Consider the following 27,440-nt stretch of genomic DNA (forward strand, 5'->3'; position numbering starts at 1 on the left):
CTTCGAAAACTTCGGACATGCAAAACGCAACTAACACTTTGAAGCACTCGTGAAAAGCAGTGAAGCTCACATAATACTACGTACAGAAAGCTGGTTGAAACCTGAAACTGGTAGCAGTGAGAGTTTTGGGGAAAATTTAATTGTATGTCTAAAGGACAGGCAAATGGGAAATGAAAGTGGGATATTTGTCACAGTATACAAGAAACTCCAATCCACCAAGACAGTAACTGAAGCTGCATGTGAGATTGTTTGGACAAAACTCAGTATGAGGGGTGGGCATAAATTGATTACTTGACTCTTCTATTGTCCACTGGACTCATCTCCTGATGTAACCAAAAACTTTAGAGAAATCCTCAGGTCATTCATATGTGAGTTCCCTAATCTTACAGTAATCATTGGTGGAGACTTTAAACATCCAACAACTAGCTGGGAAAACTACAGTTTTTTTAGTGGTGGGCGTACGACATTCTGTGAAACTTTACTAAAAGCCTTCTCTGAAAACTACCTAGAACAGATAGTTTGGAAACCCACTCATGATGGAAATATATTGGATCTAATGACAACTAATAGACCTGACCTCTTTGAGGATGTCCACATTGAAACCGGTATCAGTGGTCATGATAGGGTTGTGGCAACAATGATTACCAAAGTACAAAGGACAGCTAAAACTAGCAGGAAGATATGTATGTTCAGTAATCTAGATAAAAAAATCGGTAGTGGCATCTCTCAATTAGGAATTTGAAACTTCCAGCAAAGGGCAGGAGCATGTAGAGGAACTCTGGCTCAAGTTTAAAGAATGAACACACACTGGATACCTATGTACCCAGTAGAACAGTTCACAATGGGAAGGAACCTCCATGGTAAGCAGTTACTGTAGAGAAACTTCTAAAGAAACAGAGATTATGGCATAATAGGTGTAAAACATAGCATAGGGTGATAGGTACACATTTGGCTGTCAAGAGAGCAATGCATGATACCTTCTATGACTACTTTAATAGAATATTGCCAAGTGATCTTTTACATAACCCAAAGAAATTCTGGTTGTATGTAAAGGTTCTTAGTGGCACCAAAGTTAGTGTATGGTCCCTAGTGAATGAGGCAGGAACTGAAATAGAGGGAGCAAAGCACAAGCTGAAATCTTTAACTCCATTTTAAATGCTCCTTTACAAAGAAAAGCACTGGAGAATTGCCTCAATTAAACCCTCGTACCACTGTAAAGATGAATGAAATAAGTGTTAGTATCAATGGTGTTGAGAAACAACTGAAATCGTTAAAATTGAACAAAGCCAGATGGAATCCCTGTCAGATACTACGCTGAATTTGTGGCTGAGTTAGCCCCTCTTCTAACTACAATGAAGAACTGTGCTCATTTTCTGGAAGAATGCACAGATTGCACTCATTTATTAGAAGGGTAGTAGAAGTGACCCGCAAAACTACTGTCCAATATACACTCCTGGAAATGGAAAAAAGAACACATTGACACCGGTGTGTCAGACCCACCATACTTGCTCTGGACACTGCGAGAGGGCTGTACAAGCAATGATCACACGCACGGCACAGCGGACACACCAGGAACCGCGGTGTTGGCCGTCGAATGGCGCTAGCTGCGCAGCATTTGTGCACCGCCGCCGTCAGTGTCAGCCAGTTTGCCGTGGCATACGGAGCTCCATCGCAGTCTTTAACACTGGTAGCATGCCGCGACAGCGTGGACGTGAACCGTATGTGCAGTTGACGGACTTTGAGCGAGGGCGTATAGTGGGCATGCGGGAGGCAGGTGGACGTACCGCCGAATTGCTCAACACATGGGGCGTGAGGTCTCCACAGTACATCGATGTTGTCGCCAGTGGTCGGCGGAAGGTGCACGTGCCCGTCGACCTGGGACCGGACCGCAGCGACGCACGGATGCACGCCAAGACCGTAGGATCCTACGCAGTGCCGTAGGGGACCGCACCGCCACTTCCCAGCAAATTAGGGACACTGTGGCTCCTGGGGTATCGGCGAGGACCATTCGCAACCGTCTCCATGAAGGTGGGCTACGGTCCCGCACACCGTTAGGCCGTCTTCCGCTCACGCCCCAACATCGTGCAGCCCGCCTCCAGTGGTGTCGCGACAGGCGTGAATGGAGGGACGAATGGAGACGTGTCGTCTTCAGCGATGAGAGTCGCTTCTGCCTTGGTGCCAATGATGGTCGTATGCGTGTTTGGCACCGTGCAGGTGAGCGCCACAATCAGGACTGCATACGACCGAGGCACACAGGGCCAACACCCGGCATCATGGTGTGGGGAGCGATCTCCTACACTGGCCGTACACCACTGGTGATCGTCGAGGGGACACTGAATAGTGCACGGTACATCCAAACCATCATCGAACCCATCGTTCTACCATTCCTAGACCGGTAAGGGAACTTGCTGTTCCAACAGGACAATGCACGTCCGCATGTATCCCGTGCCACCCAACGTGCTCTAGAAGGTGTAAGTCAACTACCCTGGCCAGCAACATCTCCGGATCTGTCCCCCATTGAGCATGTTTGGGACTGGATGAAGCGTCGTCTCACGCCGTCTGCACGTCCAGCACGAACGCTGGTCCAACTGAGGCGCCAGGTGGAAATGGCATGGCAAGCCGTTCCACAGGACTACATCCAGCATCTCTACGATCGTCTCCATGGGAGAATAGCAGCCTGCATTGCTGCGAAAGGTGGATATACACTGTACTAGTGCCGACATTGTGCATGCTCTGTTGCCTGTGTCTATGTGCCTGTGGTTCTGTCAGTGTGATCATGTGATGTATCTGACCCCAGGAATGTGTCAATAAAGTTTCCCCTTCCTGGGACAATGAATTCACGGTGTTCTTATTTCAATTTCCAGGAGTGTACTTGGCATCGATTTGTTGTAGAATCTTAGAACATATTTTAAGCTCAAACATAATGAGGTATCTTGAACAGAATGACCTCCTCAATGTCAGCCAGCACAGAGTTTGAAAACATCGATCATGTGAATCTTATCTTGCACTTTTCTCAAATGACATACTGAAAGCTTTGGATCAAGGCAATCACATAGATTCTGCATTTCTTGATTTCCAAAAAACATTTGACTCAATACCACACCTATGCTTATTGTCAAAAGTATGATCATATGGGGCATCAAGTGAAATTTGTGACTGGATTTCAACTTTTTGGTAAGGAAGATGCAACATGTTATCATGGATGGAGAGTCATCATCAGATGTAGAAGTAACTTTGGGTGTACCCCAGGCAAGAGTGTTGGGACCCTTGCTGTTCACGTTTTATTCAATAACCTTTCAGACAATATTAATAGTAAAATTAGGCTTTTTTGAGATGATGCAGTTATCTATAATGAAGTACTGTCTGAAAGAAGGTGCATAAATATTCAATCAGATCTTAATAAGATTTTAAAGTGGTACAGAGATTGGCAATTTTCTTTAAATGTTCAGAAATTTAAAACTTCACAAAATGAAAAATGTAGTATCCTATGATATAATATCAATGAGTCACTGTTGTAACCAGGCAACTCAAACAAATACCTGGGTGTAGCACTTTATGTAGGGATATGAAATGGAATAGGTTCAGTCGTGGTTGATTGGTTTATTGGTAGAATACTGGGGAACTGTAATCAGTCTACAAAGGAGATTGCTTACAAATCACTTTTGCAACTGGCTGTAGAATGTTTCTCAAGTGTGTGGGACTCAAAACAGATAGGACTAACATGGTGTATTGAACATATACAGAGAAGGGCAGCATGAATTGTCACAGGTTTGTTTAATCCATGGGATAGCATCATACAGGTATTGAAGGAACTGTGCTGGAAGACTCTTGAAGATAGACATAAACTATCCTGAGAAAATCTATTACCAAAGATTCAAGAGCCAGCTTTAAACGATTACACAACAATATACTACAACTCCTATGCATTGCTCACATAAGGATTGTGAGGATAAGATTAGAATAATTACTGCGTGCACAGGGGCATTCAAACAATCATTCTTCCCACACTCCATACATTAATCTAATAGGAAGAAACCCTAATAACTGGTACAATGCACCTCATGGTGGTTTGTAGAGTATAGAAGTAGATGCAGATGTAGATGTGGAAGTAATCATGTAATTTGTCCACAGTTTTTGGACAACATAGCCCCAGTTTGACAGGAAGAAGGGTGATCAAAAATTAATGTATGACATTTGCAAAAATAAAACAGATGCAAGGCAATCAGAACTAAGAAGCAAATGATAGAGAAGGCACAGTCAAGAAAAAAACAGTATGACAATTTGCAAAATTTTTAAGAGAGTGGAAGAGGGAAGAACTAAATAGAATGGTAGACAATGATTTTATGAGAGTGAGAAGGCATAAGTTAAAAGTACCCAGAGAATGAGAGAAGTAAAATTTCACCCCACCATAGATTGGTTTTCCTCCCATTGTTTATAGCCTTGAATGACTTTTATACTTAATTTTTCATTATTCTCACATCTCCTTACATTTTTGTCTGTATTTCTGGATGGAAGAATATCTGGTTCCAAAAATGAGTTATTTTGTCACTATCTGTGAGCATCTGCCTTCTTGCTGTTTAATAAATACAATCGTCTGACTGTGTGCAGAAAGGTATCTGACAAGAAAAGCACAGTGCATAGTAGGAAGGCTTATTCTTAAAATTTGATGATGCATATTACTTGCACTTGATATTTCTGCTTGTGTCTGTATATGTGCGGATGGATATGTGTGTGTGTGCGAGTGTATACCTGTCCTTTTTTTCCCCTAAGGTAAGTCTTTCCGCTCCCGGGATTGGAATGACTCCTTACCCTCTCCCTTAAAACCCACATCCTCTCGTCTTTCCCTCTCCTTCCCTCTTTCCTAATGAAGCAACCGTGGGTTGCGAAAGCTTGAATTGTGTGTGTGTTTGTGTTTGTTTGTGTGTCTATCAACATACCAACACTTTCGCTTGGTAAGTTACATCATCTTTGTTTTTAGATATATTTTTCCCACGTGGAATTTTTCCCTCTGTTATATTCATATCATTAATTTGAACCCATATTACTTGATCCCAAATACGTCTTTCTCACATAATGATCACAGCAGTAAAATTAAAGAAGTTTCAGTTTCTATCGAGGTAATCCAACAGTTTTTCTTAGTGCACCAATTACTAATGGAATAGCTAGGGTTAAAACTGATGTAACCTGCACAACACATCATATAATAGTTTTTCTGATACAACTATAAACTAAGAATAGATTGTATCAGAAATCCAAAATAACCATGGCAGGAGGAAGGATGAATGGAACAGAAGAAAGCCTGCATAGTGCCACTGTCATTCAAGGTTCTATTAATCTCAAAGTTTTCAGAAAATTGTCCCAAACATTTGCTTCACATTTTTTTTTTATTTCTCCATATACAAAACTACTGGCCAGAATGGAAACAATAGATCAGTGCACTGGAGGTTTGTCCAGAACTGACATAATTTTATTGTCCTAAAACATTTCAGACCACAAGTCTTATATTATTTTCTTGTAGTACAATATTACAAAAAGAAGCAATCAAACAATGGGAACTCCAGAATGGAATATCAACAATTTTGGAAAAAAATATAGATTATCCCTAATATTATAAAAAGGATAGATTCTGTCACCATATAAGGAAGATGTTGAGTCACAGACAGGCACAACAAAAGGACTGCTATACATTTAAGCTTTCAGTCAAAAGGCCTAAAGTAAAAGACACACACATATTTACAGAAGCATAACTCATACACACATGATCACTGTCTCTGGCCTCTGGCATAGTGCAATCCAGCTTCAGCAGCCAATGACAGTAGTCATATGTGTGAGAGTTCTGTTTGTGTGAATGTGTGTATTTTCTACTTTAGAAGAAGGATTTCAGCCGAAAGCAATCTTTTTCTGTGCCTATCTGCATCTCACCATCTACTCTATAAGGTGAATACCAGCCTACCCTTTTCACAATATTGTCATTACTCCATCCTGGATTTTCCATGGTTTCATGCAGTATGGCTATTCGTTTCATTTGACTTGTGGTTAAAACAAACATTTATCTATTGGTAGTGCATCTGTACATTACAAAATTAAAAAAAATAAAATAAACATAAAAAGGGTATCACATCCTGAACTGTAAACTCAAATAATTCCTTGCAACAAGTGAATAAGGATTTTGTACCTAGTAATAAACAACTAAATTTTTACTCCATTCCCATCCTGGCCTGCCTGGCCTTGCTCTGGGTCTCAAAAAGTTTTGTCTCTTAAGTTGAAACAGTTTTGCTCCTGTTATGTCTTTCCTTACACTTACTGGAAAACAAAAAAATCTACACTTGAAAGCCAGCATTTATTTTTCCTTTGCAGTGTTTTTCATCTGTGTCTCTTCTTGACACTTACATAAGTTTACTACTTACAGCAAAAATCATATACAAAAAGGACCACCTATAGTTGTGCTTCTCATGCACAGAGAGTGCTTTGGAGCAGGGCAACAAAGTCAGTTCCATACTATCTCCTGACGATTGCATCAGTTGTTACTCAAAAAGAGGAAATATGAAAAATAAATATTTGGAGAAGAAGTGAAAGGTGTTCAGGTAAACACGCTGCAAACATCCACACTAATTTTCAAATATCAGTTAAATAATTAGAAATATAGTTAAAATAATTAGTTAATTAACACACAATGCAAACATACAGTTGAAGAGGAATGGGAATATATTTAAATTCTGTGTTATACCAAAATTTGAAGCAGATAGAGATATTATTCTTAAAGAAATATTTGCAGACAAAAGAAACTGCAACAGTTGTCAATTTCGCATCTTTTGCATAGTAATATACATTTTGGTGGTTAAATTATGGGAAAATAAGAATAATGTTGGTTTTAATTCACAGTTAACTTGCTTAAATAAATTGGAAAGAGACAACTTCACAAAAACTGCAAACAATGAAACAGTAGCCGGGCAAAGGATCTACATGTAGCACTTATTTTAGTGTAGAGGGGAATGAGCTCCTTACCATAAGATTATCCTACAGTACTGCTGCAGCTCCTTTAAGAAACTGTTAGCATAAAATAATCTGTCAAAATATACAAACATATGCAGATAACAGTTATCAGAAATACTGCTGAAATGTTATCTTATCTCATTTTATCACTGCCTCAATATTTGTTTTCTCAGCAAAAAACTAAAGTTTTCTGCTTTCTACTGATTTATAAATAGAAATTTCTTAGAAACAGGTAAGTGAAATTACATTCCTATTGCAAGTCCTTCAGGTCTGAGTTGTCCGCCTATCAACTGAAAAACTCCATGTACCAAAAGAAAATGGACAAAATTTCTATTTAATATACCTACAGTGTTATACACTGTTTGTTTTGCATATATACTCCATGTGTGAGACAAAAAATAATCATCATGGATATGTAATACATCAAGCATCAGATGAGTAAAAACAATCAGCCAGGGCATAACACTTTTATAGATTATTGTAATTACAAATAAGCACTCCACTCATAAAGAACAAGCTTCCAAAAATATTTTTGTTTCTATTTTAATTAGTTAATTTATTTAGTGTTATTTTTTAGTTTATTCTGTCGTTTTCATTTCAAAATACATCAATACATGCTTTCAAATTGTTTTTCTATAGTACATGCTTGTCACTCATGTCTAATACATTGCAAAATTTCCATGTGAGCTGTCTTCTGTATGGACATATTACAACATGTCATACTTTTAATTACTGAAACTTGGGTCATTTTTAAAAGTTTCTAATACCTGATAGTAGTTATTATTGGAAAGACACATATCTTGTGTACTCATAGTTAAAACTACTGTCTGAAATAAGTATGGGTAAAATTAAAGGAAAGCAGGGGGCTAGGGACACATAACATGTGGGATTAAAGTACTGAATATTTTTCCAGAAAGAGAGACCTCTACATAGGGCAGATAACAAGCTATAATTTTATAACCACAATATTGTCACTCAAATACAGTGATTTTTCAAGATATGCTGTTGTTTTAGCAAAACCTTGTAATTGCTTGAGAGGACCACCACTTAGCTGTCTTTGTATGTACTACTGTGTCTTGATGTAGGTGCAAGTTATGACACACTCAGTCAAGGTTATGGAGGTTTGCCAAAATAAAATTCTAATATACTATAAGTTTAATTTTGTCAACACGTTAAGACCCTATGATATCTTCTGTACCAACTGTAGTCCTACAATGTATTTCTCCTGCATTGATAATTTTATTATGAATACACTGGTATTATCACAATCACAATCATCATCATCATCATCAATTATTGCACTTAGGCCTACATAGAAAAACAAAACAAAAAAAATACAGGACAAAAGGAAAAAAAACAGTGCACTACACATAATACAGAAAGGACACATCACAAAATGCACAATAAAAAAGGGTGGTCAGTCATAACAAAGGAGATACCTACTGCAGGTGGTAATCCATAATTGCCGAACTCTAGCTTCATCTTCCACTGCTGCCAGTTCCACTTATTTATGGATTGTTAATACTCAATCCCTCCATCATGTCCTTGGATGTTCCCTCAGGCATTTTCCAGCATGTTAAGAATGGAAGACTCAGTATAGGAGTGATCTATCAGCTCAAAGGATGTGCCAAACCACTGTAGTCTCTTGTGCCCTAGTGTGGCTTTCCTAACTGCTGGGACAAGTCTTCATTTGTTCTTCATTCACAAATTACTTTCTATGTATTCGTACAAGGGTATATAGATCTTTCAAAGTACCTTCCTCTCAATGGCACAGATTGCTTCTTCAGTTGTTATTGATGTTGGCCACATTTCACAACCTTATAAAAGTACCAGCCGTACTAGTGTCATGTACAGATTAGATTTACTTTCATTCCAATTGATCCGTAGTGAGGAGGTCCTCCAGGATGTGGAACATGTCAGAAAAACAACAATACACGACAAATATTTACAACTAAAACAAGTAAGCTAATGTACCATTCCACAGGTCCCAAGTGGAATGATCGTCATTTTTTAATGAACACTAAGAGTCATTTTACAAATACTAATGCACTGAATTTAAAATTAAAAAGTTTTTTATTTATTTATAAGACTAAGTGACTTTAAATCCTTGTGAAGATTATTCTTATTTCTAGTATTGATTCCATGAATTGAGCTGTTGGTTTGAAAAAGTGATATATTTTTAATGACAAATTTCATTAAGGAATAAATATATTGGGAAGCAGTAGTTAGTATCCCTAGTTCCCTAAACAGGCTTCTGCAGGATGTTCTTGAGTTCACACCACATATAACTCTTACTGCACGTTTTTGTGCCCGGAAAACTTTAGCTTGGCTTGATGAATTACCCCAAAAAATAATCCCATATGACATTATGGAATGAAAGTAAGCATAGTATGCCAGCTTTTTCATTTTTATATCCCCTATGTCTGACAAAATTCGCATTGTAAACAGAGATTTGTTAAGACGCTTCAGCAGTTCTGTGGTGTGCCCCTCCCAGTTGAATTTATTATCAAGCTGTAATCCCAAGAATTTAACACTGTCCACTTCTTCTATCTTCTTGTCATCATATGTTAGACATATACTCTTGGGACACCCCTTACAAGTTCTGAACTGCATGTAGTGTGTTTTTTCAAAGTTTAGTGACAAAGAATTGGCTAGGAACCAGTGATTAATGTCCACAAATATTTTATTGGCTGATCTTTCTACGACTACACTTGATTTGCTATTTATTGCAATGTTTGTATCATCGGCAAACAAAACAAACTTGGCATCTGGTAATGTTACTGATGAAAGGTCATTGATATACACAAGAAAAAGTAAGGGCCCCAAAATGGAACCTTGTGGGACCCCACATGTAATTAGTTCCCAGTTGGATGATGCCTGATAGCTTGATACATGTCTCTTTCCTAATAACACCCTTTGTTTCCTGCCAGAGATATAAGATTTGAACCATTTTGCAGCATTTCCCGTTACACTATAATATTCTAGTTTAGTTAAAAGGATATTGTGATTTACACAGTCAAATGCCTTTGACAGATCACAAAATATACCAGTTGCCTGCAATTTTTTGTCTAATGAATTACAGCTGGATCTTATTCTTCTGTGACATCAGTCATGACTTGAATAAACTGTTCAGGCTAAAGAATTTGCAGTTAGCATTATTTGTTGATGCACTTATTTAGTGACTTCACTTTTATTGTCAGTATGGATCCCAGGCAGTTGAATTTTTAAACTTGTTCAAAGGTATGCCCACCAACAACAGTGGAAGGAATGAGAACCTGACAGAGTGATACAATGAAATATTTACTTTTATCATCATTCACAACCAGCTCATTTTTCTTCGCATTGTGGAGAAATCGGGAAGTAACAGCATATACTTATCAAGGCTGGCACCTACAATCACAAGATTGCCAGCAAATGCCAGGATGCCAGGATTGCATCTGCTCAATTTCTATGATTCAGTCAGTGTCATGGCTTACTTTTTAAAAGATAAAGTTGAATATTATTGGCACCAATGGATCTCCTTGCTTAAACCATTTCGAATATTCAGTGGTGGGGATAGTTAGCTGCTGAACCAAACTTGCCAAGTTGATAGAGATTAGCAAGTTGCAATTACTTGGATGTATTTTGATGGGATGACAAATTCCTCTTAACATTTTTCATAACATGGAACATTCAATGTTGCCATAAGCTTGTCAAACATCAAGGAAGATAGGGTGTAATTCCTGAATGTTTTGAGTAGTGACCTGATATCCTGCTGGATTTCTGGACAGAAATCCTTAGGCCCACCCCAGAACCTCTCCCAGTGTCCATCTCTCTACTCTCTCCTACCACTCCCCGCACCCCTACCTTCTACATACTTCTTAAAAGTCCATAAACCTAACCACGCAGGACACCCCATTAAGGCCAGTTACTGTGCCCCCACTGAGAGACTCTCTGCTCTAGTAGAACACCACCTTCAACCTGCTACCCGGAACCAACCCTTCTACATAATAGATACAACCATTTCCTCCAATGACCCTCCACAGTTCCTGTCCCTTCATCACATGGTGCCCTGCTCATTACCATAGATGCCACCTTCCTGTACGCTAACATTCCTAATGCCCATGGACTTACTGTTACTGAGCACTATCTTTCCCATCACCCAACAGATTCGAAACCAACAACCTCCTTCCTAGTCACCATACCAACTATATCCTCACCCACAATTACTTCTCCTTTGAAGGGATTACCTACAAACAAATCCGGAGTACAGCTTTGCGCACCCCCATGGCACCATCCTATGCCAACTTATTCATGGGCTATCTACAGGAATCCTTCCTAAAAACCCAGAATCCTAAAGATGAGGACACTCAAAGATGAGGACAGATCAAAGATGAGGACACTCCGTCAACATTCCACCATTTGTTTCACCTGGTCCTACTCAACCCAACAAGCCACCATCCTAGATGTTGACCTACACCTAAAAGATGACTACATCAGTACCTCCTTCCATATCAAACCTACTAATCACCACCAATACCCCCACTTCAACAGCTAACATCTGTTCCAAACCAAGAAGTCCCTTCTGTACAGCCTAGCCACCTGTGGTCATTGCATCTGCAATGATGAGCGGCCCCTCTTGAAATATACCGAAAGTCTCACTGAAGCCTTCGCAGACCGTAATTATCCTCCCAACCTTGTACAAAAACAAATCTCTCGTGCCTTATCTTTCCAGTCTCCCAACACCTCCCAAGGTCCCACAGTCTGGCGCAGAGAAGCATTCCCCTCACAACTCAGTACCACCCAGGGCTGGAGCAACAGATTACATTCTCCGCCATGGTTTCACCTACCTTTTGCCATGTCCTGAAATGAGAAATGTCCTGCCAACTATCCTTCCCACCCCTCCCACTGTGGTATTCTGGCATCCACCAAACCTATACCATATACTCGTCCATCCTTACAAAACCCCTGCTCCCAACCCCTTACCACATAGCTTATACCCCTGTAATAGACCTAGATGCAAAACCTGTCCCATACATCCCCCAACCACCACCTACTCCACTCCGGTCACGAACATCATCTATCCCATCAAAGGCAGGGCTACCTGTGAAACCAGTCATGTGATCTATAGGCTAAGTTGCAACTACTGTGCTACATTCTACATGGGCATGACAACCAACAAGCTGTCTGTTCATATGAATGGCCTCTGACAAACTGTGGCCAAGAAACAAGAGGACCATCCTGTTGCTGAAGATGCTGCCAGACATGACAGCCTTCATTTCAATGACTGCTTCACAGCCTGTGCCATATGGATCCTTCCCACCAACACCAGATATTTTGAGTTGCGCAGGTGGGAACTTTCCCTGCAATACATCCTATGTTCCCATAACCATCCTGGCCTCAACCTTCATTAGTCACTGTCACCATCCATCCAGCCCTTTCCCTTTCACTATACAGCTGTCATTCCACCATCACAATCAGTCTTTTTACTTCTCTCCTTTTCTGCTACACCCCCCTCCCCTCCCCACCTCTCCACCATCCTCTGTCTAACATGCAGCACTTCACTGTCCACCACCCTACCACCCTCAACTATACTATCCGTCCCCCCCTCCACTCTCCAACCCAGCCTCCTCCTTTACCCCCACCCAGTCGTTACTCCCATCATGAACAGTTGCTGCTGTTCACAGCATGTTTTGGTTACCTGAGACTGCAGTTTCGTGTGTCTGTGTCTACTGTTGATGAAGGCCTCAATGGCCAAAAGCTTTATTTGTGACAGTCTTTTTCGTTGTGCCTACCTGCGACTCACCTTTTCCGCTGTATGGTGAGTAGCAACTTTCTTTTTCATAATACTGTTACATTCCATCCTGGATTTTCCATTGTCAAAAATAAGAATGAGATTGATATACTTTGTCTGTCTGAACACCGTATAACTGTGGGGATGGCAAGTGTCAATATATATGGTTATAATTTAGCATCTTACACTTGCAGATCTAGCATGGATAAAGGAGGAGTTGCCATTCGCACAAAACAAAACCAAAATATATGTATATCAGAGACAAAATTAACAACTCAGGCAATATAATCAAATCAATATGGAATGTCGTTAGAAGAGAGACAGGAAAAGTAACTGCTGGGATAGGTACCATAAATATTAAAGAGAATGAGACCATCTTAAGCAAGGTATACAAGTAGCTAATGTATTTAACAACCATTTCTTAAGTGTATGTTAAAAAATTGGTGATGATAGTTCAAAAGAAAAAGTCAACCAGTACATGTAAGAGTCAGTTTTGAGAAATCCTTGTCAGATTAATTTTCATCTAAGAACCTCTGGTGAAATAAGAAAAATCATTAAATCTTTGAAATATAAATGTTTGTTGGAGTATATGATATCTCTAACAACGTATTAAAACAATGTGGAGCAGTTATACTGATGTCCTGAGTCACATCTGTAGTGCATCACTAGTTCAAGGTATTTTCCCAGACAGGTTAAAATATGTCACTGCCAAGCCTCTCAACAAAAAAGGAGACACCACAGATGTCAATAACTACCAGCCAGTGTCCTTGCTTACAGTATTTTCAAAAATTTTTGAGAAAGTAATCTACTCAAGAGTGGTTAACCATCTCAACAGTAATAGGACACTCAGTAGATCATAGTTTGTATTTCAAAAATGCTGTTCTACTGAAACAGCAATATACAATTTCACTGCCCACATAATAGAGTCTTTAAACAGTAAAATGTCACCAATAGGAATTTTCTGTGGAGCAAAAAGTTTCTCTATATGGATTAAGTGGGATGAAATTACATTAGTTGTTCCACAGGGTTTGATCATGGGTACCCTTCTGTTCTTGATGCATGTGAATGACCTCCTTTTTTATCTGACACAAGAAGCTAACTGACACTGTTTCCTGATGATACAAGCATCATTATTAATCCAGTAAAAGTAACTCCAATAGAAAATGATACAAATAATGTCTTTGGAAAAGTTATTGATTGGTTTTCTGTGAATAGGCTTGTTCTGAAGTTTGAAGATACACAGTACATCCAGTTTTCTACTGGTAGGAGTACAGTTCCTTCAATAAATATAACACATCAACAGAAGTCAGTAGCCCGAGTAGAGCATACTAAGTTTTTTGGTGTGCATACACGAGAATCTTAATTGGAAAATTCATATTTTGGATCTTCTAATGCGACTAGGTTCAGCAACTTTTGCAATCAGAATAATTGCTGATTTTGAGATTACAGAAATTAGCAAGCTAACACTCTTTGCACACTTTCACTCTCTGATGTCATACAGAATAATATTTTGGGGTAACTCAACACTTAGCCAAAAAGTATTCGCTGCTCAAAAGAAAGTGGTTAGAATAATGTGTGGGGCTCATAGTCACACATCTTGTAGGCAGCTGTTTAAAAGGTTAGGAATTCTTATAACAGCTTCACAATACATTTACTCAGCAATGAAATTTGTTCTCTCAACAACATGGACGAGTTTAAAGACAAAACAACATGGACCAGTTTAAAGACAACAGTGACATTCCTGATTATAATACCAGAAGAAAGAAAGACTTACACTATCATCTACTTAACCTATCTTTGGCACATAAAGAGGTAAAATATGCTGTTGTAAAACTTTTCGATAAATTATCAGATGAAATAAAATGTCTCACAGACAGCAGTAATAGTTTCAAAAACAAATTGAAATCATATCTCCTTGACAACTCCTTCTATACCATAGATAAATTCTTGAATAGGAATAAATAAATCTGCCATTTAAGGGACTGGGGCAGGTAATAAAAATTTTAAGCTTTTTTTTAAAAAAAAACTTGATTCATGTGTGCACTTTTTATGCACTTGACATGTTCCACAGTTCCACACCATAATGGTTATCATGACATTGATCAATGGAATATGTAACTAACTAACATCTATACTCTGCAAACCACCATGAGATGCATGGAGAGGGTATGCCCCATTGTGCCAGATATTAGGGTTTCTTGTTGTTCCATTCACATAAAGAGCACAAGATGAATGATTATCTGAATGCCTCTGTGCATGCAGTAATTATTCTAATTTTATCCTCACAATCCCTAGCTGAGCAATATGTAGGGGGTTGTAGTATATTCCTGGAGTAACATTTAAAGCCAGTTCCTGAAACTTTGTTAATAGATTTTCTCAGGATAGTCTACATCTATCTTCAAAAGTCTTCCAGCTCAGTTCCTTTAACAGTATCTCTGTGACACTCTCCCATGGATTTAACAAACCTGTGACAATTTGTGCTGCCCTTCTCTGTATATGTTTAGTATCCCCTGTTAGTCCTATTTGGTATGGATCCCACACAGTTGAACAATATTCCACAACCAGATGCACAAGTGATTTGTAGGTAATCTCCTTTGTAGACTGATTGCACTTCCCCACTATTCTACCAATAAACTGAAGTCTAGTACCTGCTTTACCCACGACTGAACCCATGTGATCATTCCATTTCATCATACCATTTCACCATTTGATCATTCCACGCATTTGACTCGGAGAACCATGACTTGCTTATCTACAAATTAAACAAATATGGGATTAAGGACAAAGCTCTGAAATGACTCACATCATACTTGCACAACAGAAAGCAAAGGGTAAGTGTCACATCAAATGCAGTGAATTATTATTCTAAATGGAGTACAGTATCACAAGGTGTGCCTCAAGGCTCCATTTTAGGGCCAATCCTGTTCCTATTCTATGTAAACGACTTGCCCATAAATATAAATTCCCCGTCAGTTCCGTTTGTGGATGACACTCCTGTTTTAATTGAAGATGATGCAGAAAAAATTCTGAGCTCCATTGTGAGCACAATGGGTACTCTAGAAAACTGGTTCCAGTTAAATGGCTTAAAACTGAACATTTCAAAAACCTTATGGTACATTTCAAAACCAAACATTTGAAATGTGTGGATCTTAAAATACATCATCACAATCATCCTATGAAAGAAGTTAACACAGTCAAATTCCTAGGACTAAATGTGGACAACAACTTCAACTGGAGTACACATAGTGAGTTCCTATCAAATAAACTAAGCAGCTTTGCATTTGCAATGCAAATACTAGCAAACTCTACTGACATGAGTACACGAAAAATAGCATATCATATTTATTTTGAATCTGTCATTAGGTATGGTATCATTTTCTGGGGAAATTCAAGTAGTGTATCTCGAATACTGAAACTGCAAAAGAAAATTATAAGATACATGTGTAGTGCACAGCAAACAGAATCTTGTCGTCCATTATTTCGGAACCTGCAAATCCTAAGAGTTCCCTCCATATACATTTATGAAATTATAATCTTTGTACACAGCAGACAAAAATTATTTGAGGAAAATCATTTTAACCACACATACAACACAAGAAATAAAAATTATTTTATGTTACCCACACACCATTTGAAATTATACACACGAACTCCACAGTATATGGGGATGACAATATATAACAAGCTAATGGGCAGAAGTATATTTAATATGAAGCCAGAGAGTCTAAAAATAAGGCTACAGTAGATTTTGTGGGAGAAATGCTACTATTCAGTAGAAGAATTCATAGAGGATGACATGATAATTTGAGCAAGGGGTAATTAATTGTTAGTCTTTTATTGTAAGTGTAACAACATTGTATTATTATTATGATACCATTTGTTAAAATCAGTTGTTGTAATTAATTGTTAATTTTTTATTGTATATGTATTTTTATATTGTATTATTGTTATGGTACCATTTGTTAAAATCAGGTGTTGTACGTATATGGTAAAACTCTACCAAAATTTTGAAGTGTCTCCTGTACCTGAATCAAATTATTTAGATTATGTACGTTATGAGACGAATAAACCACAATCCACAATCCAATATTCCTACAAAGTGTTACACTCAAGTACTTGTATGAGTTGGCTGATTCCAACAATGACTCACTGATATTATAGTCAAAGGATGCTATGTCATTTTTGAAGTGCAAAATTTTACATGTGCATGTACATGATTGTAATTAAAAATTATAAATCTGAGTACCAATCAAAACCAATGTCTCTCAAGGAAAGTATTGATAGGCTATTAAAATCAGATTGTAAATACTTTCTCAATTAATTTATTAGTGTAAAACATTCATCTAGAAACCAAGGAAAGGAATCCACAATTTACAAAATTCAACATTAAAACACAGTGAGACAAACCTTTATATACCTTAAAGAAATGAGTATCTTTTATAAAGAAGTAACACTAATGAATAGACAATACTAAATTAGTAGTATTTTTCTCAAAAGTTACAATATATCAATTTGCAGTTTATGTTATGTTTAACTATGGCATATTAACAAATTATAGTTTCCTTACAAGTAAGAAAGAAAAGAGTATGCCTTAGCAGACATAATACCTAAGCTTTCCAAGGCACAATAGTTTTGTGTCATAGCAAAGGTCTTAAAAATGGTTCAAATGGCTCTGAGGTCATCAGTTCACTAGAACTTAGAACTACTTAAACCTAACTAACCTAAGGACATCACACACATCCATGCCCAAGGCAGGATTCGAACCTGTGACAGTAGCAGTCGCGCGGTTCCAGGCTGTAACACCTACAACCGCTCGGCCACCCCGGCCGGCAGCAAAGGTCTCACTTTAATGTTATGATGCAGAGGCACAGTATTTGGATGAAGCAAAGATTATATCAGAAATGCAATGCAGACCGTTTTGTACAGTTACTGTGAAATTTCATGGACACTTTTCAGTCTGAATACATGAGACTATTCTTATAACCTGAGTAACATGAAATCAGTGAAGGGAATAAAGGAAGAATGGTTCTTGACAAAATAAAATAATGAACTGGAGAACTAAAATTTTACTCCTACTTGAAAACTGCTGACAGATGACAATTTTGAGAGAGCATCATCTGCTAAAATGATGTAAATGCAAATATGCAAGTGATATAAAACCAATTTGTAGAGGTACAATTTCCCGGTAGGTGGTTCAGACTCACTGTTTTACAGTTGTATTATCCAACACACAGACTGCCTGCTTCACTTGTGCCCGTTAGGCTACCCATATAAGAAGGAAGTGATAAGGCCATGCTGGTTGGTAATAGATAAAAATTAACCAACTGTGCTGGCCAGAAGGGTTTCTTGATATACTTGGGGGTACCCAAAACACAGACTAGTGGAGCTTGTGTGATATGTACTTCTGCCACTACGTGTGTATAGCGCAACTCATTGCGAGTTCAGTGCCCCCGCGTTGTCAACCTGGCTTGTTCTGTTCACCTGCAGTGATTGTTTTTGCTAGCACTGTTTCATTCTTGTTTATTTTTTATAATGGCAAGTTTAAGTGAACAACTTGCATCTGTGAAAATTTTTTTTCTACTTGGTAAAAATGCTGCTGAAACTGTTTTATTGTAGGAAACAGCTTACCATAATGAGGCTACTGAAAACTCAAGTGTAAAAGTGGTTGCTCAATTTAAAAATGGCAACATGTTGATTGATGACAAACCTCATTCTGGATGTCTGTCAACTGCCCAAATCACCAGAAATATGGAAAAAATTCAAGAGCCTGTGCTCACAGACCATCGACAGACAATTGACCAACTGTCAGAGATTAGTGGGCTATTTTGGAGGTCGGTTCAGCACTTTTTAATGGAAGATGTGGGAATGAAAAAGGTTGCTGCCAAGTTCATTCCTTAGATTCTGACTGGCAATCAAAACAAACGTCGAGTTGAAACATGTCATGCTTTGAAACAACAGCTTGAAACTGATTACGACTTTCTGTCAAAGGTCATTACTGATAATGAGTCATGGTGCTATGGTTACAACCAAGAAATAAAGCAACAGTCAAAGCCAATGGAAGATGTCATGGACACCCCATCCAAAAAAATGTCGTCAAGTCAAATCAAACATCAAAACAATTTGCTTTTTTGATGACAAGGGCATAGTTCATTCAGAGTTTGTTCCCCCAGGTCATATCAACACCAAATGTTTTATTTGGAAGTTTCAAGAAGATTGTGCAACAGTGTTCACCAAAAAAGACCCCATATACACCTTACTCACCTTTCCTGGCCCTGAGCGACTTTTTCTTATTTCCACACATTAAAAGGGGATGGGAGAACACCAATTTGATAACACTGAAGAAGTCAAGAAAAAACCAGAGAGGAGCTGCCAGCCATTTCTAAAGATGACTACAAAAAATGTTTCGGACAGAGGAAGGATCGGTGGGACAAATGTATTAGTTGTAATGGAGAGGAGTATTTTGAAGGGGAGAAGGTTGTTTTGTAAGCAATTTGGAAATATATAGCTTGTAAAAACTAGTTCCTATTTTTTTTCATTTTTTAAGGGCGTGGGGGAGGGGTAATCCTTGTATGACTTATAATCACTGAATCTGCATGAGAACAACGCTTAGTATGTGAAAACATATCATAACACAACATTTATAAAACACACAATAAAAATAAACTACTAATAATGGCATCTGTTTCACCAGTCACAGCACTTAGGCTACTGTTTAAATTGCTAACTTTCTAATGGTGAGCAGACTTCCTCTCTAAAAGTCCATCAATGCAACTAGGCTGATGGCACCTGTGAGTGTCCATGTTTTCCTTATCTGAATCACTTTTCATTTTTAAAGCCACCACCATATTTCATACATTGCCAAACTGTTTACATTCCTGTATGTATTGATTACACATCTTCTGCAAAACCTTCATTAACTTCCTTTAGTTTTTGATACCTTCTCTTGTCACAATACTTCATAGAAAAAGCATTACAGAGCAGACACATGCAGAAGGAAAGAGGGCACACACACACACACACACACACACACACACACACACACACACACACACACACACAAAAGTAACAATGAAGCAGTATACAGGAAATAAAGACAAATCATAACCACATGCCTAAATAGTGTTACACTGCCAAAGGCCAAATAAAATTAAAAAAATAAATCAACCATGGCCAAAAGAAAAGAAAATCACATCTTTCACTATCACTATCATCTTTGGTATTAACTGTCACATTCACATTTAATATATGAAAAGTTCAGAGTACAGTATGCATTAAGAATTAACTTCCTGTTTAGTCACTGCCTGGATAGTACACTCCCCAAGTTGTCTTACAGAATATAACAGTTCATCTGTATTTGAGTCTAAAGTTTCTGCTGCACTGACTGTTGAGTCAGTATGTTTCTGCTGTCCAAATGAAAGTGATGATAAATAGCTGGTATCTCCAAATGGAAGCGATGACTCTCCCCTTCCTATTTCTCGCAGTTCATCTTCTGTTACTGCATTATTTGCACCACTGGAAACCTGAAAAATAAGTCAGTGTCAGTCTTCACAGAAAGTGCTAATAAACCTGTAACTCATGTTACTACAGTCATTTTCACAATCTAAACACAAATAAAGGTAACAAACAAGCAAAAGAAGAAACAACAAATCATAGATAAATGGTAATACCAAAAGTACACTAAGTCACAAAATCTGATGGAAAAATTAATATGAAATGACGAAAATAAATCCTATAACAAGTGGCAGAAAAGGGAAAAGATGTAAATAGGGACTCAAATACAAGCATAATGATTTCTTTCAAAAAGAAAAGATCCTGCTCCCAAAAACCACAGAAAGTGCTAAGAAGATCGATGTGTGTTACATCACCGCCTTTCTACACTCATAATGTGTCTCCTCAAATCTAGCTCCCATTTAATCTACCTAGATTCCTCCAACATATTCGACACAGTATCACACAGTCACCTGATTACTTCATCTGCATCTACATCTATACTCGGCAAACCACTGTGAAGTACATGGCAGGGAGTACATCCCAGTGTACCAGTTATTGGGGTCTTTTTCCTGTTCCATTACTTGGAGTAACTTCTTAAGTTTCTGTGAAGACATGAAGAATTCCTGATGTTTAGAAAATAGGGCAATGGGAATTTGTCAGAAATAGAGGTAGTGCATCAGTCTATAAATCAGGGTAAAAATTCAAATTTATCACTACTAATTCTATTGCTCATGGCTAAGTATCACTGAAACTTGAGTGATCTACATATAATATCCATAACATGTAGTGAGTAGTGAGTTCTGTTAAAAATGAAGAAGTACAAAAGGTGCGTACTTGTGATACAGTTAAAAAGTATGTTGTTGTCATTATAAATGACCTGTATACATGATAGGAATGGTTTGTTGAAAAGTTCAAGGAACAGTTGGAACAACATGCTTCCCTGAAATGAAAGCCTGTTTCTTCACTATAAGAACTAGCATATAAAAGATGCTAAAAACAATTCTCCTGTCTTTGCAGCATATTCTGGGTGGGAGCTATAACCTGATTATACTTCCTTTCATGACTGATTCAGAAAACAAAGTGCCTCCTGACAGACACCAAACAGTAACTGAACAGGAATGTCTGAATCACTATACAGTTGTTGAAGTGAGGTAGAAACAATTCAAAACATGGCCCATCTTTCACTTTTGAGAAATAATTAAATAAACAAGAAAAATTAAGTACTAACTCGTCAAAGTCATAACATGGAAGGATCTGAAACATATGGCTCTGAGTCAGTGATATTTACCAGCTGGGAACATTTATGTTGAGATATCTCTGGGATAAGACACTATCCCAAGAGAACACTGAACTGGCAATGTGTCTTCAATATAATTCTTTGCATAGTTAATACTGTTATGAAACACTTTATTGCCAACAACTACTCCAACAACTTCCTCATCTTCAGCAATGTCTTCAGTCACTCTCTATCTTTAGAAAGGGTGGGAATGATGGTGAGTAGGCTGTCTCTCATTTCCAAGCACATTGCTAGATAAAAATATAGCAAAGTATATGGTTTGCCTGTTACATCCTAGGGTGTTATTGGGTGATGAGGGGTGTTTCTTTGCACCTGGTTCTGCCAAGGGGAGGGAGGATTATGGCTGCTTGAAGATGTGGTGTGAGAAATCAGTTTATAGGCTAGATTTGAGGAATAGTACCTGTCTGTGAAGGAATTAGCGAGACCTACAACATATTGAGCAAGGCAATTCTCATCATCACAGATGTGTTGCCTATGGGTGTGGCAAGGCTTTATGGGGGGCGATTTTTTGGTGTGAAACAGATGACATCTGTCAAAATGCACATAGTAATGATGGTTAGTGGACTTGACATGGGCAGAAGTATGGGTGGAGCCACTCACTTTTCAGTGTCCCCTTCCTCTGTTCTGTCATCTCACCCTAACCCACTCACTGACAGCACCATCATCATTATCATCATCATCATCATCATGCACTGCATGTTTCTAGTGGTTAAAGTGCCCTTGTGTCACACTTCTATTTCGAGCAATTTCTGCCTCTACCTCCTGCATTCCTATCACATACATCTGCTGCCTCCATCCAAACTGTCAGCCAACTTTCCTCAACTTCCCTGACCTTCCATCCAATTTTGTACCTCTCTTCACTCCTTACACCTGGTTACCTGCCAAACTGCCATCCTAGCATTGTGTATTTGGCTGACATAATGTATATGCACCTCTCTCTCTCTCTCTCTCTCTCTCTCTGTGTGTGTGTGTGTGTGTGTGTGTGTGTGTGTGTGTGTGTGTGAAGAGGGGGGGGGGGGCAGGAGGGGGGCTATGTGTGGGTGGGTGAGTGTGATTGGGTGGGAGAAGAATGGGTGTGTGTGTGTGATTGTGAGTGTGGGTGTAGGTGTGGGTGTGGGTGTGGGTGGGTGGGTGTGCATGGTTGGATGGGTGTATGCACACACACATGCTCATGTGTATGTGTGCGTATGGTACTCTAGCTCAAAAAAGATATCATCCAAAAGTTAGTGAAGCTATCAGTCTTCTCTGATGCCTTGCATGCCTGTCAAAGACTCAATGCCTCTACTATTCAGTGAGTTGTTACCTTTACTCTTAAATTATTTACAATACAGACAAAATTTCATTTATACACAGAGAGAAAAGAGTACAGATCAAGGACAAAATGCCAGATTGGATACGTTTCCGTGATAACTTCCCTAATCTACAGATGACGCAATGCTATTTCTTTTAAGGTAGTATTGCATTACTTTTGAAATTTAATTATTTCATTTTCATAAGTAATATATCAGAGTCAACAGCAAATCATACCAGTCTAACTTTTAAACCTTTTTTTTCAGTAAGTTTTGTACCCTCTCTGTGCCTCTACCCTAGGGAGATGCCAATCTCATCAACCTCTCAGTATAGTCATGAACTTTGGCACTTGTCTTTTCAGGCATCTTATTTCCCTTCATATTCATTGTGGTTTGAAATGATAAATTTTAGTTTAACACAACATTCTAAACTTATCAATCGATTTTGGGCCAGATTTTTTGAGGTGCAGATACCTCAAAAGTCACTAAAACTTGGGCATAACTAACGCCTTTTTTGACATAGTGGTCATTATCATAATTACACTTGCTCAGTATTATAACAATAAGTCCCACATTCTTGTCCAAGACTTTCATCTTAATTTACTTTGTTGACATAAACTCAAAGTTCAGTTGTGTTACCAGTGTCAACAAATTTCTCAAGCCTGTGTACAACACACAATACACTAAATGTGGATATTCATTTAAAAATTTATATCATTTCATCAATTGCTAACTATATATGAATGATGAAGAACTTTGAAGCTCGGATCCAGTGCAGCTTTTACGTGTATGTGATAAAGGTTATTTTTAACATTTTAATGTCAACCTAAGCTGCATGTATTTATTTTCTTTTATTTACTCAAACTTTATTGCTGAACCAGTTTTGCACATTATTGCCAATCATATTCAGCTAGACCATATATAGTCAATGGGTATTAAAATACATCATCTAAATAGTCTCTTTTTATAACCTGTTATATACAGCTTCTAGTATGCTGATATGGCAAACAATGACGAGTAAAATATGGTCAGTAAATTGTGTTCAAAATGACTGTGTAAATGGGAGTATCTTGTGTGTAAAGTGCAAAAAGTTGTGTCAAAAAGATGCAAGTGCTTGCAATGCATGTGTACTTGAACTAAAAAACAGAAGTCAAATTGCTACAAGATTGGAAACAAAGCAGGCTTGTATCAGTAATAGAAGTGTATCACACAACATTGTGGAATTACAGCATGAGATTTGAAGAAAAAACGAAATTATAGGGGTGCCTAAACAAGAAAACTGTTGCCTTTTCAAGAAACTCAAAATGCTGGAATCTAAAGTTAGTGTACTTGAACTTGTTATTCACAAAAATGAATACAATGAACAGTGCAAAGTTACACAAAAAACGAGGAATGAAATAGCAATCAAAAACTGTAAACACTGCAGTGAAAATCTACAGTTTGTAGAAGTTGACTATTTGATAAAAATTCGAAAAGTCAACAAAGCTCAGATGGTGAGGGCAGTACAAGTACAAGTACAAAAAATAAATTGGAAAAGACAAATGGAGGTATGAAACAGAAAATTCTTCTGTTAGCAGACAGTCATAGGCGGCATTGTGAGAGACTCTTAAACAAAAAAAATACAGCCCAACTCTCATACGTTTTCATTGAAAAAACCAAATGCACCATTTAGAGAAGTCATGAACAATGTGAAAGGCAAGATCACAAATTTCAAAAAAGATGACTATTTGATCACCATGGGTGGAGCAAATGATATCAAAAACAAGATTCAAGACTTCAAAGAGAGCGTTGCTGATCTGTTACAAAAAACAGAACGTATTAAAGTCATACTCTGTAAAATTCCATACAAATTTGATGAGTTACACTGTACCAACAAACTATATCAAATCAACAATTGTTTGCTAAATGAGACTCTAAAGCACAGTCATGTCAACACTGTAAATGTGAACACACTCCTGAGATGAAGTGATTATGTAAAACACGGTTTGTGTGTGGTGATGAAGGGAAGAGAAAAGCTGTGTAGACATATACAATCGGAAACGAAGTCTAACTATAGCCAGCCACCACAGATAAAACCAGTCACAGAAGAAGATAAACTTCAACAACCAAGTGCAATAAATCAAATGAAATCTGCATATACAGGGTGTTACAAAAAGGTATGGCCAAACTTTCAGGAAACATTCCTCACACACAAATAAAGAAAAGATGTTATGTGGACATGTGTCCAGAAATGCTTAATTTCCATGTTTGAGTTCATTTTAGTTTCGGCAGTATGTACTCCAACATGATCAAATTGTAAATTTTCACAATCAACATGTGTGGGCTGACGAGAATCCGCACGCAATTGTGCAATCACTTCATCAACACAGATTTTCTGTGAACGTTTGGGCAGGAATTGTTGGTGATGTCTTGATTGGGCCCCATGTTCTTCCACCTACGCTCAATGGAGCACGTTATCATGATTTCATACGGGATACTCTACCTGTGCTGCTAGAACATGTGCCTTTACAAGTACGACACAACATGTAGTTCATGCCTGGAGCTCCTGCACATTTCTGTCGAAGCGTTCGTACGCTTCTCAACAACAGATTCGGTGACCGATGGATTGGTAGAGGCGGACCAATTCCATGACCTCCACACTCTCCTGACCTCAACCCTCTTGACTTTCATTTATGGGGGCATTTGAAAGCTCCTGTCTACGCAACCCCGGTACCAAATGTAGAGACTCTTCGTGCTCGTATTGTGGACGGCTGTGATACAATATGCCATTCTCCAGGGCTGCATCAGTGCATCACGGATTCCATGCGACGGAGGGTGGATGCATGTATCCTCGCTAACGGAGGACATTTTGAACATTTCCTGTAACAAAGTGTTTGAAGTCACGCTGGTACGTTCTGTTGCTGTGTGTTTCCATTCCATGATCAATGTGATTTGAAGAGAAGTAATAAAATGAGCTCCAACATGGAAAGTAAGCGTTTCCGGACACATGTCCACATAACATATTTTCTTTCTTTGTGTGTGAGGAATGTTTCCTGAAAGTTTGGCCATACCTTTTTGTAACACCCTGTATAAAACCCAAACAAGATATGAAACCACCACTAACATTAGAATTAGCTGCTGGAGAAGAAATGAAAATATCCCCAACGTCAGCATCAACTATTGGAGGAAGACACAGGGACACCTAAACAAAATGTGTGTGTTTTTTACGGAAAAACACTCAGCTAAGAAAATCAGACTCAAGGAAGAAGAAACCACAATCCTCCAGACATTCACTCCCAGAAAAGAAGAAAGAGATGCCATCATTTGTACACAAGAACCTCCCATTGCTTGGCAACCCAGTGGAAGATTGAAGACAGCCGGTATGAAGTATGAGAACTTTACTGCACATCAGAAGAAGGAGGATGCCAACTCAGCACCACATTCATCCAAGATTCATAAAATGGAGCAGCAGAAGAAAGTAGGCCCCAAATTTCAGGACCTTGTAGTGTTTCACCAAAATGTGCAGTCCCTAACAAATAAACTTGATGAATTTCAAGTACTACGAGAGAATGAACTTAAAGATGTTTCAGTCCTGTGTATAACTGAACACTGGCTGCAGAAAGACACACTGAAAATAGTATATCTTCCAGACATCACACTAGGTAGTTGTTTCTGCAGGAAAGCAAAAGGTTGTGGTGGCAATTGTATCTACATTATAAGTGATATCAAATTTGTGCCCATTCAGTTCCCGGAAGATATTACGAGAGAAAGAGATATGGAAATATCAGGTATTGAACTGTTAAATGAAAATAGTGACATAAACACTTTACTACAAAATTTAGAATACCTCTTTCATAAATTATGAAAAAAGAGCAGAGTCTGATTATTAGTGGTGATTTTAATACTGATTTTTCTGTAGAATCAAAACAACAAACTGACATATTGAACCACCTCTTAACATTTAACTTGAAATCTACAATGGAAACAGCAACATGTATGACAAACACTTCAGCCACAACAATAGACCAAATATTTACTGGTATTCTTACAAAATGTAACGCAAAATGTTTCACCACAGGTTTTGGAGATCATATTGCACAGATAATATAAGTGAAAATAGATCACCCTGTACATCCTAACAAAACATTAGTAACCACCGAGCGAAGTGGTGCAGTGGTTAGCACACTGGACTCACATTTGGGAGGATGGTGGTTCAAACCCATGTCCAGCCATCCTGATTTACGTTTTCCATGATTTCGCTTATTCACTTCACTTCAAGCAAATGCCCGGATGGTTCCATTGACAGGACATTGTAGATTTCCTTCCCCATCCTTCTGATGAGACCAATGACCTCGCTGTTTGGTCCCCTCCCCCAATCAATCAACCAACCATTAGTAACCACTGCTAGGAATTTCAGTGTACAAAACATAAATACATTTATTAACTGCTTAACTAAAGAGATGGAGGAAGTATACAGCTGTAGCAAAACTAATGAAAAATTTGATAAATTCCTAAGCACCTTCCAGCATTACTTTGAACTGTGCTTCCCAAACAGAAAAAAGAAAATCAGGGAAAACATGCAAAAAGTAGTTGTACAACTTCAGGCAAAAAAGTTTCA

General features: G+C 38.3%; 2 protein-coding genes across 6 annotated transcripts in view; both read right to left on the bottom strand.

Moving 5' to 3' along the window:
* The window catches only part of LOC126236662 (uncharacterized), a 295,980-nt gene extending 288,891 nt beyond the window's left edge, over positions 1-7,089 (bottom strand). Inside the window, exon 1 of one of the 3 annotated variants that reach the window (XM_049946131.1) lies at positions 7,006-7,089. The gene's annotated coding sequence lies outside the window, so the exon portion shown is untranslated. The remainder of the gene's footprint in view (positions 1-7,005) is intronic. The other 2 variants (XM_049946135.1, XM_049946136.1) reach the window with 2 other exon arrangements.
* A 10,082-nt stretch (positions 7,090-17,171) lies between these two features.
* Positions 17,172-27,440, bottom strand: part of LOC126236663 (myoneurin-like) — a 63,089-nt gene continuing 52,820 nt past the window's right edge. For all 3 annotated transcript variants that reach the window (XM_049946142.1, XM_049946140.1, XM_049946141.1), the window contains one exon: positions 17,172-20,286. In XM_049946142.1, the coding sequence (XP_049802099.1) occupies positions 20,038-20,286 (249 nt within the window). In that variant the 3' untranslated portion in view covers positions 17,172-20,037. The remainder of the gene's footprint in view (positions 20,287-27,440) is intronic.

Source organism: Schistocerca nitens, chromosome 2, assembly GCF_023898315.1.
Source record: "Schistocerca nitens isolate TAMUIC-IGC-003100 chromosome 2, iqSchNite1.1, whole genome shotgun sequence".
Classification (NCBI taxonomy): domain Eukaryota; kingdom Metazoa; phylum Arthropoda; class Insecta; order Orthoptera; family Acrididae; genus Schistocerca; species Schistocerca nitens.